Source organism: Equus quagga, chromosome 14 (genome assembly GCF_021613505.1).
Source record: "Equus quagga isolate Etosha38 chromosome 14, UCLA_HA_Equagga_1.0, whole genome shotgun sequence".
NCBI lineage: Eukaryota > Metazoa > Chordata > Mammalia > Perissodactyla > Equidae > Equus > Equus quagga.
The window spans coordinates 10219541-10234240 of NC_060280.1; the positions used below are offsets into that span (position 1 = coordinate 10219541).

Genomic DNA, 14700 nt, shown 5'->3' on the forward strand with positions numbered 1-14700 from the left:
TTTTTTTAAACACTATTTCTTTAGAGCAGTTTTAGGTTTACCACAAAATTGAGAGGAAAGTACAGAGATTTCCCATGTGGCCCTGTCCGCACACATGCATAGCCCCCCATTATCAACATCACTCATCAGAATGGTACATTTGTTACTAAGGGTTAACCTACATTGATGATACATCATAATCACTGAAAGCCTATAGTTTACCTTAGGGTTCACTCTTGGTGTTATCCTTTCTATGGGTTTGGACACAGGTATAATGACTATTATATCCATCATTATGATATCATAGAGTATTTTCACTGCCCTAAAAATCCTCTGTGCTCTGCTTATTTGTATCTCCTACCCCCGGCAACCACTAATCTTTTTACTGTCTCCATAGTTTTGCCTTTTCCAGAATGTAATATAGTTGGAATCACACAGTGTGTAGGCTTTTCAGATTAGCTTCTTTTCACTGAGTAATATACATTTAAGATCGCCCTCGGGGCTGGCCTGGTGGCGCAGCGGTTAAGTGTGCACGTTCCGCTTCAGCTGCCTGGAGTTTGCCGGTTTGGATCCTGGGTATGGACACGGTACTGCTTGGCAAGCCATGCTGAGGTAGGCATCCCACATATAAAGTAGAGGAACATGGACATGGATGTTAGCTCAGGGCCAGTCTTCCTCAGCAAAAAAAAGAGGAGGATTGGCAGCAGATGTTAGTTCAGGGCTAATCTTCCTCAAAAAAAAAAAAAAAAAAAGAACAAAAAAGATTGCCCTGAGTAATATTCCATTGTCTGGACATATAAACCATTCATATTTTATATAATTATCAATATGTTTGAATTTAAGTCTATCATCATACCACTTATTTTCTATTTGTCCACTTGCTTATGTACCTATCTTCTTTTGAATATTTTTTTCAGGATTATCTCCAATACCAGCATATTAGCTATACTTTGTGGTTTAATTTAAAAATTTTTAGCTGTTGCTCTGGGGTTTACAATGTACATACTTAATTTAGCAGTTTATCATTAGATTGCTTCAGGTACAGTGTAAGAACTTCGCAATATATTTCCATTTTCTCAAATTCTTTTTTTATCATTGTCATACATTTTATGTCTCCATATGTTTTGAAACCCACAATACATTATTATTTTTGCTTTAAATAGTTAATTACCTATATTTTAAGAAATTAAAAAATGAGAAAATAAAGGCTTCTCTATGTGCTCACACTTTGACCATTTCTGGCATTTTCCATTCCTTTGTTTAGATCCAAGTGGATAGTTTCCTTCTACTTGAAGAACTTACTTTAATTATCTCGTATTGCTGATCTGCTGGCAATGAATTCTTTCAGGGTTTTTCTTCTGGAAAAGTTTTTTATTTAGCTTGGATAAGTTTTTATTTAGTCTTCATTTTTGAAATATATTTATCGTAGATATAAATGTAGGTTGACAGTTTCTTCTAGCACTTTGAAAATGTCACTTGATTAGCATCTGGTTTACATAGTTTTGGATGCGTATTCTGAAGTCATTCTTTCTTTGTTCCTCTCTCTGTTTCCTCTTTCTCTGGTTAATGTTAAGATTTTTCTTCTTATTACTATCACTGTGTATCAGCAATCTGTTTATGATGTGTCTTGGTGTTGTCTGCCCTGTGCTGATCCTACTTGGGGTTCACTGAGCTTCTTCAATCTGTGGGTTACAGCTTTTTTTTTTTAAAAGATTTTATGTTTCCTTTTTCTCCCCAAAGCCCCCCAGTACATAGCTGTATATATTTTTTAGTTGTGGGTCCTTCTAGTTGTGGCATGTGGGAGGCCACCTCAACATAGCCTGATGAGCGGCGCCATCTCCGCACTCAAGATCTCTGGGTGTGCCAAAACTCTGGGCTGCCAAAGCAGAGCACACAAACTTAACCACTTGGCCACGGGGCCAGCCCCTGGGTTACAGTTTTTATCAAATGTAAGAAAATTTTTGCATCATTTCTTCAAATATATTTTCTGCTCCTGCTCCTTCCAGGAACTTCTATTATTACGTTGTTAGAGTGCTTCATATTTCCCCAGAGGTTACTGTGGATATATTCTTTTTTTTAAAATCTTTTTCCCTCTCTGCACTTCATTTTGGATATATTTTATTGCTGTATCTTCAAGTTTACTGATTTCTTCTGCTGTTAATTTCATCAAATGACATTTTTACTTCACATACTGTAATTCCCCCTGCTAGAGGTTCTATTTGGATTTTAAGTATCTTCTCATGTTCTTCTCACTATGTTAACATAAAAGTAGTTATTATCTTTTTCAATATGCTTGGGTGCTAATTCCATCATTTCTGGGTCTGCTTCTCTGGACTGATATTTTACTGCAGTCAGTGTCTGAATCCTGGCCCATCATGAATTTTACGTTGTTGAGCGTCTGAGTTTTGTTCTTTTCCTTTGTTGCCATTAAAGTTACTGGCAGTTGAGTTTTTCATTTCAAGGCTTGTCTTTAAGCTTCATTAAGGAGCGTCCAGAGTAGCCTTTACTCTAGGGATAGTCTGTTCCCACTACGAACTATGGTCCTTCTGGAACCTCTACTGAATCGAATCCAAAAGGACCCCCACTCCAGCTGGGTGAAACTGAGTCTCCCACAGCCCTGTGTAAACTCACAGCTGTTTGGTTCAGAGGCGCCCCGGCTGCTCTGCCTGACCGCAGGCATGTCATCCCACATGTGTACATCTTAGTGCTCATCTAAGCTCACAGGGACGTTCTGTGTAGATCTCTAGAGCTCTCTGGTCAGCTTGTCCTCTGCAGAACTCTGCCCCACAGCTTCTAGCTTCTATTCATTGGTACTATATCATCAGAGGCTTAGCAGGGTTGAAAGAAAAAGGTGTTATATTTAGTGATAAGATCCTTTCTTCATATTTCCATAGCTGAGAATGACCACGTTTTCCTCATTCTGAAATTTCCCTTTCAAATCTTTCCTCAGGTTGTGCTATTTTAGGGGATTCTAATATTTTGCACCGTACTGGCCTTACTATTTAAATACAAATACATATACAACATCCTGAAAGAACTATGGAAGGCAGATGGTGCCAGAGGGCAACATTAGCATCACACACCTCCTCCACAGCGTTCTGACAAAGCCGAATCAATTACTCTAAGGATTACTGGGTAAAGAATAGTTAGGATTTCAAAATTTCACTAGACATCAAACAATATTTTGTTGTAATCAGGTAGGAGAACATTCAAATGCTATCTTAAATCTCAAGATTAAAACATGAATGAGTTAGTACTGCCTTTACAATTCCAGCATTAAGACAACAAAATGGTTCCAGTGAAGAAGAAAGCAACATTTTCAAGTTTCCAATCATCAGCGAAATCCCAGAGCTACACAAAAACAAAACAAACAAACGAGGGCGTGACAGGCTTTCGTCTGTGTTTGTCTCCTTTCAGCTGCTTGTGCTTTCTGAAGGGAAGATGCCACTATCAGGGTCTTATTCCACAGCCCTGCAGCCTCAGGGTGAAAAGCAACGAGCCACTGCTTTACTCTGATGGGGGCTGTTTGCGTCTACTGAGTTCAGTCTATCATCAACAGTAAAATCAAAACTATGCTAGAATTTTATAAGGCATTTTAAACAGAGAATAAGACAATGACCACCAGAGTGGACCCACCACTCAGCTCTGTCAGCTCTTAACGTTCTGTTACAGCTCCTTCAATTTAACACCTGTGCCAATCTTCTTCTATTTTGTACGTGGGACGCTGCCTCAGCATGGCCTGATGAATGGTGTGTGGGTCTACACCCGGTATCCGAACCTGCGAACCTTGGGCTGCCAAAATGGAGCATGGGAACTTAACCACTAAGCCACTGAGCTGGCCTTCGTTTTACATGTTTTTAAACTTCATATAAATGGTATACTGTAGGAATCATTCTGCAGCTTCTTTTGTTCATTGTTCCTTTCGACAGACACAGACACATAATTTATTTAATCTGCTATAGAGATTTTATTGTATGCAACTACTACAGTTATTTATCTATCTTCTGCTGATGGACATTAAGGTTGCTTCCAATTTTTTTCTTCTACGAACCACTCAGTTGTGAAGATTCTTGTATTCAGGCTGTGCAAGAGATTGTTCAGAATATATGCCTACGAAAAAAACTGTGTGGTTGCAGGCATGCTACAACTACACTTAATTTGATGATATCAAACTATCCTCTAAGGTTGTACCAATTAAGATGACCAGCAGAAGAGTATAAAAGTTCCACTGGTCTACATTATGGCCAGCACTTGGCACTGTTAAATTTTATGTATGTTCTTCCCATAGTGATGGATGAGAAATCCTGTCCTACAGTTCTAATTAGCTTTCCCCTGAGATACTAGTCACGTTGAGCATCTTTTCACAGAAGTTGGTTGTATATTCAGCTTTCAGTGAAGGTGAGACAAAAAGACTTACACGTAATCAGCAGTTTAAAGAAAAAACAAACTCTATAGTCAAATTCTAACCTTTGGAGCTAAGAGTGTAGGTATGTAAGAACGAGTACCTCTAGTACTTCTTACATAACTAGAGGTACTCGTATCAGTGAAAAATCACGGGGTGTAAATCAAAGGAGTGCAGAATTGGCCGAGTCCTTGCACACCACGTAAGACCTGAGGACGTGGACAGTGGAGGGTATTCTAGATGGGTGTATCCTGAATACAGTAACTGCTGAGTGACAGTTTCTTCAGTTTATACTTTACCTCTGTCAGTGATATTTTTCTTTGGTCACTTGAGAAATGAAAATATTTTCTTTTAATTGTATTTGCAACTTAGTAAATGCTAGTTATTGCTTAAAGCAAAGTTTTCCGCATTATTTTGTTGTATTCAAAATAAGAGCTACGTAACATGCACATACGTTCTAACTGGCAGAAATTGATATAAAGAAAGTTTTCTTTAAATTACTTCTTAATGAAATGATGTGCCACCTAAAATTGATGTAGATGGTAGTCTCTAAGAACACCTTACTTTAACATCTGTTACACTGCTTCAAATACAGTGGGTACATAAACAGCGGTTGGAGAATGAAGGAATATTGTTATTTCAGAATGAATAAGACATTTTTCCCCCTTTACTTTTCTTTCTTACCTGCTTTGGCTGGAAATGGCTTTTCCAATAGAAATATTGTTTGTTTCCAGTGTGTTTTGGTACTCTGGGGGCCCGTAGAGAACACGACCTGCGTTGGTTCAAAAGCATCTGATGAAGTACAAGATTTTTAATATCATGGTACATTAATCTACTACATCGAACACAAGCTCCAATTGCTTACAACAGCAAAATGCTTATGATCAAACACCTTGGGGCACAAAAATAAAATACAATGTATTACACATAATTAATTCTTCTGAGACAACTCACGATACTTACCCTGTTGTGGCAATTCTTCTCAAAATAAATATCAAAGTAGCCAGCAATTGCCTGTTGTTTTAAAAAAACGAATATAATTATTAAATAATTACATGACAAAACAATGAATTATTCAGGCTTGCAAGACATAGCAAACAAGAAACCATTTCAAAGACCAGAGACCTCTTAAACTTATGGCAGTTCACTATTTTTCCTAGAAAAGATGTTATAAGTAAAAATAACGTAATATAAATTGGTTTTTCCTCACAGAAACAACATAATAATAAGGGTAACAAGGCTAATCAAGTAATCAATATGTGTTTTATTAGAAAAATCATCATGGTAGACTGCTGGAAGGTGAGAGACCACATGGGGAGACAGGCTCGGCTGGCCCCTGGCCAATCCAGACTCTCCCACTGGGATGCTGCCATGTGGGGTTCCCATCCTGGAACCTCCAGCTCTAGTCAAGCCGTCAGACAACTGCAGCAGCACGACGAGAGACGCTGGAGAGACCAGCAGAAGAACCAGTGGATAAGTCTAGTCCAGATTGCAGAATCATAAACAAATAAACCTAACTGACTGTGACTCCAAGGCACTACGTTTGGGGGTGGTTTGTTACACAGCAATAAATAACTAAAACATACTCTTTTATACGAAGCCAACTCAATTTCTTCTGATCTCATGCATCTAATTTTAAAGCAAAGTACTAAGAATATTTTTGTGATGAAATCAACAGAATTCTTAACTGTTACATATTTTTTTTCCTGAAAATAAAATAAAAATGAATAATAGTACTTAAATAAAAGTTATGTTCAAGCGAAACCCAAAGGAGAAACTCCAAAGTAACTCTAAGGGCTACTGTGATAGTACAAAAAGGTTCTCTAGAAGAAAGTAACATATTCAGATGAATACGTAATTTTCATTTCTTTTTGTTTAAAATTTAAATGATATCATTCCTTTTTATTCCACTAGTGGACTAGCTTGACTTAATCTATTTTAAAACTGGCAGTAAACAAAGCTTATAAAGTATTAAAAACAGGACACTGATTATTGAAAAATCACTATAAAGCTAATTTGTGTACTCTGCTGGTTTTGTCGAGAATGCGATTTCATTGATCTGTGGGGTTAATATAGACTGGATCCAAACCAAATTCAATATCTAACCTTAAGGTTCACTATTCTTTAGATACCAAGAGAGAATTCAAATACTATTTATAATTCTGTCAAACAGAACTATAAAGCAACACAGTACTCAGCTACAGATTACTATAGAAAAACCACGCAGTTAATAACAACATTTCTAAAACATAACTTTTCTCAGTCGATTTCCTGATACCCCTCCACAGACTAATTCAACGGTTTTCTTAAACTTATTCCTCTATGCCTGACTTGTTCACACCATATCCTTAGTGCCCAAAGCAGTGCTGGTCCAGAGCACAGAATAAATGTTTCCCAAGTGACTGTGCTTATTATAGACGATTCTATTACAGCACTTACCACACTGTATTATAGTCAGTTTCCCCATCAGAATGCAATTTATTTAAGAGCAAAGCCTGTGTGTAACATATTTCTGTGCCCCTTGCCCAGCAAGAGTCTTTTATATAGCAAGTTCTCAATAAATTTAGTTAAATTAAATCTTCAATTTCTTAAATATAGATAGCCTTATTATGTAGTCAGTACACTTTGTTAATCATTGAATAACTTACTTAGATGGAAATAATACCTTTCACCTCTGAAACAAATGGAGAATGTGGGACAAATATGGGGAGGAGAGAGCTAGAGAAGAGGATCCCCTAATTCTATGTACGAACCTGCTCAAGTCTCAGCACAACCCCTGACTGCACGGCTCAGGTTAGACCCAAACCGACACAACTGAGGCTGAGAGAAATGGACTAGAATCCGAACCATGGGCACAGGGCTCAGGAGCAATCCCTGAATAAAAATGCACGTGAAACGCCCAAAGCAACAAGCAAAGGCTTAGAGAACTAAAGTGAGACCTGAAAAACCCGTGCAGGTCTCACTCTAATCCCTGAACCACGTCTGTGCAGGAGAAATCAGAAACGGAACAGCAAATGCTCAGAAAACGCAACTGCCATCTGAACCACCGTCTGCCAGACGCTGCGGCAGAACTTGTGTCTTGACTTTAACTGGGTTGACTGCCTGCTCACACCAAACATCCACATTCTCTAGATGATCACAACATGACCGAGAGTCTACACAACATAATATGCACAACATCCAGGATACAATCCCAAACGACGCAACATACAAAGAGCCAGGAAAACATAACCAACTCGCAAGAGAAGAGATAATCAACAGATGCCACCACTCAGATGACCATATGCTGGTACTATCGGACAAAGACTGTAAAGCAGACGTTATAACTACGCCGGTGTGACATAACAGAAAACACGCTGAAATCAATCATGGGACAGGAATTCTCCTAGAGAAATAGAAACTGTGAAAAGGATCAAACGGAAATTTTAAAACTGAAAAATACAACAACTGAAACAAAAAACTCCCTGGGTTAAACTGCAGAATGGAGATGACGGAAAAAAAAATCAGTGAATTTGAAGATAGATTAACAGAAATGATCTAATGTGGAAAACAAAGGGGAAAAAATTAAAATAAAATGCACAGAGCCTCAAAGACCTATGGATCTAACATATATATATCTGGAGGTCCAGATGGAAAAGAAAAAGATATTGCAGCAGGAAAAAACCTCTCAAAATTCTATATCCAGCAAAAATATCCTTCAGGAATGAAGGCAAAATAAAGACATTTTCAAGTGGAGAAAAACTAAAGAATTCACTGCCAACAGACTTTTTAGAAGACATTTTAACGGAAGTTCTTCAGGCTGATGGGAAATAATATCAGAAGGAAATCTGAAACATCAAAAATGACAGAAATGATGAATAGGTGGGTCAATATAAAAGACTACCTTTTTCCTCTGAATTCCTTTAAAATACTTATAATTGTTGAAAGCCAGAATTGTAACATCATCTGCTGGAGTTTTCAATGTATGTACACGTAAGTACAAATTTCAGTGTGGGGGAGGGAGGGCAGGAGTGAGGAGGAGGGAAATCCCACCATTACATAAAGTGTTTACAACATTTGGAAGTGAAGGCTTTTTAAGCATCATGCACAAACAAGAAACTTAATATAAGGGATATTTAAAATTTAAGTATCAAAATCAAAAGACAAACAACAAATCTGAGAATATCTGTGATATATCTAACAAAGGGTCACTGTCCTCTGTGTATGCTAAGCTGCTACAAATTAGTAAGAAAACAGTAAGTTGAAAGAAATAAAACCCAAAGCAGGAATTTATAAAGGAAAAATCAAATGATAAATAAGCATGTGAAAAAATTTCTGACCTACTTAGAAAAAAAAGGTAAATTAAAACAAACAGATACAAGTTTCCTTGATCACGTAAAAGAAAACATTTTTTTAATGACAACATCCGCAGTCAGTGGGGAAAGTGGCATTTATGTTGGGAAAATAAACTAAAGTAACCTTTTTACAAAGAACTTAACAAAACATATTAAAAGACAAAACATTTGTATTAAAAAGAAGCCAGATATAAAACAGTACACACAGTAAGATTCCTCTTAAATACAGACAATTCAAAAACAGCACCACTAACTTCTAGTGTTATAAGTTAAGATAGCAGTTACCCCTGCAATAGGGGTAGAAACTGGAAGGGGTTACGTGGTGGGCTGCTGGTAATATTCTGTTTCTAAGCCAAGTGCTGGTACGTGGTGGGTATTTACCTTCTGTAATTTTATCAAACTGTACTTATGATTTACGTACTTTTGTAAGCATATGTTATGCGCTCAATTAAAATGCTTATATAATGTACACAGTCATTGACCCAGTAATTCTAAACTTTCAAAAAATTATTTTATGGTAATTATTAAGTATACTTGCAAACATTTAGCCATAAGATGTCAAGTTTAGCCCAGACTTTTCAACAATAGGTGACCAGTTAATAAATCATCATCTCCATATGACGGAATCATATTTCGCTGTCAAAGTAATCCTACAGATAAATATTTATTGATTTGAAAAAATAGTTACAATATACTATTAGGTGAAAATAATATTAGGTATATTATGGGCACTTATTATATGTTATGCAATTGTGAATATATATGTATATATTTGGAAAGATACTCACCAAGCTATTCAAAGTGGATGATGTTCAGAATACTCATATTCTTTTTTTTTTTACTGCTTTTCCTCCCCAACCCCCCCAGTACCTAGTTGCATATTTAGTTCTGGGTCTTTCTAGTTGTGGCATGTGGGACACCACCTCAGCATGGCCTTATGAGCAGTGCCATGTCTGCGTCCAGGATCCGAATGGTGAAACCCTGGGCCGCTGGAGCAGAGTGTGTGAACTTAACCACTCGGCCATGGGGCCGCCCCCAAAATATTCATATTCTTTGTGCTTATCCATAATTTATATTTCTCATAAAAATGAACAGCTTCTGTGATAATGCTATTTTTAATAATATGTGAGTAAAATGATCCATAGTATTGGCATGGAGAGGCATTCGATTCAACTATTACCTTTGTATCAGTTCCCTTAGTGACTCCTAAAAATCACTCATCTCTGTAACCCTAAGGGCTAGAGCAGTGTCCAATATGTAGTATTATTTGATAAAAAATATCAAATATTCATCAATAGATATTGGATGAATTTGAAAAATAAATTTTCCCTAACTAGTAATTCTACAAAAAGAATATTTTCTAATAAAGAGATTAGCAAAAGTGAGTTCAGAGAAAGTAGAGGAATAAAGATGTCAATGGAACAGTCACAGTAACAAGAAATTGCCAAACTATATGAAAACATTAAGACGACTTTTAAGATTTTAGTGAGTGGGTTTCATGGGGAGGGGGCTTACCCTGTAATTATTCTTTCAGGTCTACATATGTTTTATGTACTGCTTATATTCCATGTTACCAAAAAAGAAAGTGAAGGAAATCCTAGGAAGGTAATAAAACCTTTTGTGAAAACAAAAAATTGGGCTTTAAAAGAAGCTCCTACAACATTATCAGAAAATGTGACCTGAGTCTGCAATGTAGAAAACACACAAAACGGAAACATCAAATGTTTAACTCCGGTAAAAAACAGACTGGCAATACTAATGTGGTAGAACAAGTGTAGAATTACAATTACAGGATACAGGGCTTAACGAAGAGGAGGGGCTGACCACGAGTCTACAACAAAATTAAAAAATAGAAACTGCCTTCCAATGCCCAAATCCAATCTATCTACCTATGAAATTTACTTAAAAATCCAAGAAACTAACCCTACTCCACACCCCGAAATACAGTGAAAGAAATACTGAGTAGTTGGGGTAACCAAAAACCAAACAGTTTATAAATGCCTCAAGACAAATAAATAAAACAGGGACAAAAAATAAAAATGAAAGATACAATTAATTTTGGTTATGAGAAGTTGGCAGAGATCCATGACAAAGATAAGTCTGAAATCGCATCTATTTCACAGCCCCTTCTGAAACACATCATAGCATCTTCAACTCCTCGTGCAGATTCACCTTCCTAATGATGCTGGTTGAGGGGAATACTAAAATCAGTGCCATAGCATACATCAGGCAGAAACATGAGATGTTAGGAAGAAATTCACCCGGGATTAAAAATTATTTGCAGATAATCTACTCATAAGACAGTTGGCATTCACATAACTGAGAAAGTAGAAGACTCTTGCTCTGAGAAACCAAACAGAATTTCTGGTTTAAATGAGCATTTACCCTCAAACACAAGCAAGGCCTAGAATGCCACTTTGAGGGAAAGGTATATATTTTTTTGCTGTATAAGTGATCCTTAATAATTAAAATGGAGATTAGAAAAAAGAGAAAAAAAACCCTTAGACTTATGTCAGCTGATTGGGGGAGAAAACTATTTATTTCGATGCAGAACATAAATACGCCACTACTTTTCAATCACAGTTTCCCCACCCTGTTACCATCACTTTGACAGGCCATCTCTAGACTTTTCAAATGTTAATTTCAATGAACTTACCCTCTCTCTGTGACAGTCATTCAAATATTGTAAGAATAAACAACCACCATAGGAAATTGAAAACGATGACTAACAGGCAGTGGTAATAAATAACTGGAGCACAGCTTGGTGTGCTTGACAAAGATCAGATAGGTCACAGGCCTAACCACAGATTAACTTCCTCTTTTGTTCCACATATATATCTTGTCAGGGCATAGAGAACTGCCGAGGAAAAAAAGGAACATATCTTAAAAAATAAAAAAAATCAAATATATCTTAAGAGTTGAGTTAATCTGCAAATGCAAGGTCACAATTAAACAAATAAAATTTCACTGAATTATACCACAGTCAGAAAAATCTTAGCTATAAAGTCCCTTAAACTGAGAGAAGGGAGAATGAGTGGTAATTAAGAACAAGAATGACAACAGAAGAAAAGAGAATGAAAGGCAAATACACGCACACAGTAAGTTCCTGGGATAGTTTGATCACTCTTGTAATTTGGTGAGAATCTGCCACAATTACTTGGACGTACACAGGAAAATAACACAGGCACGTAGTGTTACTGTGCATCTTAAATATTGCTAAGCATTAGAATACAGTTGCAGAATGAGCTGTTCATCTCTCCATTGTGGATTTCACAAAAAGGAAGAAAATCACCCACAGCACTTGTAAAGTGACTAATTTAAAAGCTGTTTTAAGCCACATTTCGCTTGTTTATCCCATGCACACTAAGGTAGATACAGTTCATTTTGTACACGCTCATTTGAAGAACAATGACTTGGAATAAAAATGAATTATTTTCTCCTGTATTTTGGTGTGATGAGTATTTCTTTAAAGAGGACGCACCATGTGTGCATCTAACAGGATGGCGGCCAATGAAACAAGATCAGACTAGACCGTATGAGGAAGAAGAAAATTAAAAATTATCATTATCACTATCACCTGCAGGGAGTAATTTATCATTCCTGTTCCTCACTGGTATCATGTTCCAGCAGCGTGTGGTTACAGCAGATACAATTAGGCAGCTGGCCACAGAAGTGGGAGGATAATGCGCTTTTGATGGAGTTTAGCCAAGCATGGAGGCAGAGTGCTTGTAATCCATGCAGCAGCATCACTACGACAAAATGCAATTCATTTTTTGTTGGAGTATTTCTTTCAAAATATTAATGTAGAATTCAAAAGCCAACTGATGATGAGTCTGAAGCAAATAAAGAAAGAGTAAGAAGATAATACATAAAGATGATTATTATTGCTTGCATCACTGTATATAAGCCAGAAGAAAATACAAACATAAGCCACACAAGCTGCTGCATGGAGCAAGAACTCTGCCAGTGACAACCGGCATTTAAACTAAGACGACATAATCAATAAGCATGAAAATTATATATTTTGATTTTCTCCCAATATTAACTATACCTTAAATTATGGACTCTTCCTTCTTCAATTAATTTTCTATTTTATCCCAAGAGAAAATTTGCATCTTTTCTTTGCTTCATGATTCCTCTAGGGAACAATACACATTAAGTGCCATATACTTCTCAAGGGATATGGCCAAATTGAGTCGTGTTTAGAAACAGACCAAGCAATACGGGAAGTAGCAAAACAGACAATAGGTCTGCAATATTTTTAAAAAGAACTTTTACTGAAAAACCTAGTAATTAATTTTTGATCTACTTAAAATATTCCCAGATTATAACTGAAAGTCTTTTAAAATTTACTCAGATTGCTCCCTTGTAATTTCAAAACTGCTTATGAAAGTGATTTCAGGGGCAGAGGGGATCACCTCTTCAGAGCCTCAAACATAAGCACTTTAATTCTGACTTCACAAATTGATCCCTTACATGCCCTAAGTGTTCTACATTTCTTCCTAGCTATAAACATGTGATTGCTTTATACACTAAACATTCTTGAGATTTACCAGTATTTTCACTTATAAAAACCTTTTAAAGTCTAAAGTACAGAAAGTGCACACAAGTATACATCACAGTGAATTTTCACATAGAACACAGCTGTGAAACCCACACTCGGATGGAGAAATGGAACATCCCAGCACCCAGGTAATCCCCTTCTGCACCCAGCTGATCCCAGGCACGTCCAGGGCAACTACTATCCTGATTCCTAGTTTTTTGCAGGTTTATTGAACTCTAATTGACTTATAACCGCATAAATTTCAAGTGTGCAATGTATTGATTTGATACACTTACACAATGCAAAATGATGCACAGCCTTAGCTGACACCTCCGTCTCTTTTGTCACCAATTCTCTTTTGTGATGAGAACATTTAAGATCTACTCTCTTAGCAACTTTCAAGTATATGCAGTATTATTAGCTATAATCACCATGATGTACACCGGATCCCCAGACCTTATTCAATTTATAACTACAAGTTTGTACCTTTTGATCAATATCCCCCCCTACTTCTCCCACCTACCCGGCCCTGGTAAACATCCTTCTACTGTTTCTGTGACTTTGGGTTTTTTAGATTCTTCATATAAATGAACTCATACAGTATTGGTCTTCCTCTGTCTGACTTATTTCACTTAGCATAATGCCCTCAAAATCCACCCATGCTGTTACAAATGTCAGGATTTCCTTCCTTTTATGGCTGAATAATATCCCATGGTATATATACACCACATCTCTTTTATCCATTCATTTGTTGACAGACACTTCGGTTGTTTCCATTTCTAGGCTATTGTGAATAATGCTGCAATGAATATGGGAGTGCAGATATCTCTTCAAGATCCTGTTTTCATTTCCTTTGGATATATACACACAAGTGGCATGGCTGGATCATATGATAGTTCTATTATTTTTAAGTTTTTGAGGAACCTCCATACTGTTTTCCATAGTGGCTGCACCAATTTACATTCCCACCAACAGTGCACAGGGGTTCCAGTGTCTCCACATCCTCTCCAACACTTATCTCACTACTGTCCTGATTTCTAACAGCACAGATTCATTTTCCCTATTATACACTTCAACATAAATGGAATCATACCTTATGTAGTCTTTTGTACCTGGCTAATTTTTCCGTATTATTGTTTTCAACATTCACTTATACTGTTGCATATTACCTAAACTGTTACATGGCTATTAGGTATATGTCACTATACAATTTATTGATCTAGTCTACCATTGACAGGCATTAAGTAGTTTTAAGTTGAGGCTTTTATGAACAGTGCAATGAACATTCTTTTATGAACATGTCTTTCGTGGACACACAGACTCACTAGCCAGCCCTGGTGGCCTAGAGGTTAAGATTTGGCACTCACACCACTGCAGCATGTGTTCGCTTCCTCTTCAGGGAACTGAGCACCCGTCTGTCAGTTGTCACACTGTGGCGGCTG

The 14700-nt window shown here is 37.0% G+C and overlaps 1 protein-coding gene across 1 annotated transcript in view; it reads right to left on the reverse strand.

Annotated features, from left to right (window-relative positions):
* Nucleotides 1-14700, reverse strand: part of PRMT3 (protein arginine methyltransferase 3) — a 126023-nt gene that overhangs the window by 8929 nt on the left and 102394 nt on the right. Inside the window, exons 14-15 of the mRNA XM_046686236.1 lie at nucleotides 5345-5395; nucleotides 5066-5153 (exon numbers count right to left, since the gene is read on the reverse strand). Coding sequence (XP_046542192.1) covers nucleotides 5066-5153; nucleotides 5345-5395 — 139 coding nt within the window. The remainder of the gene's footprint in view (nucleotides 1-5065; nucleotides 5154-5344; nucleotides 5396-14700) is intronic.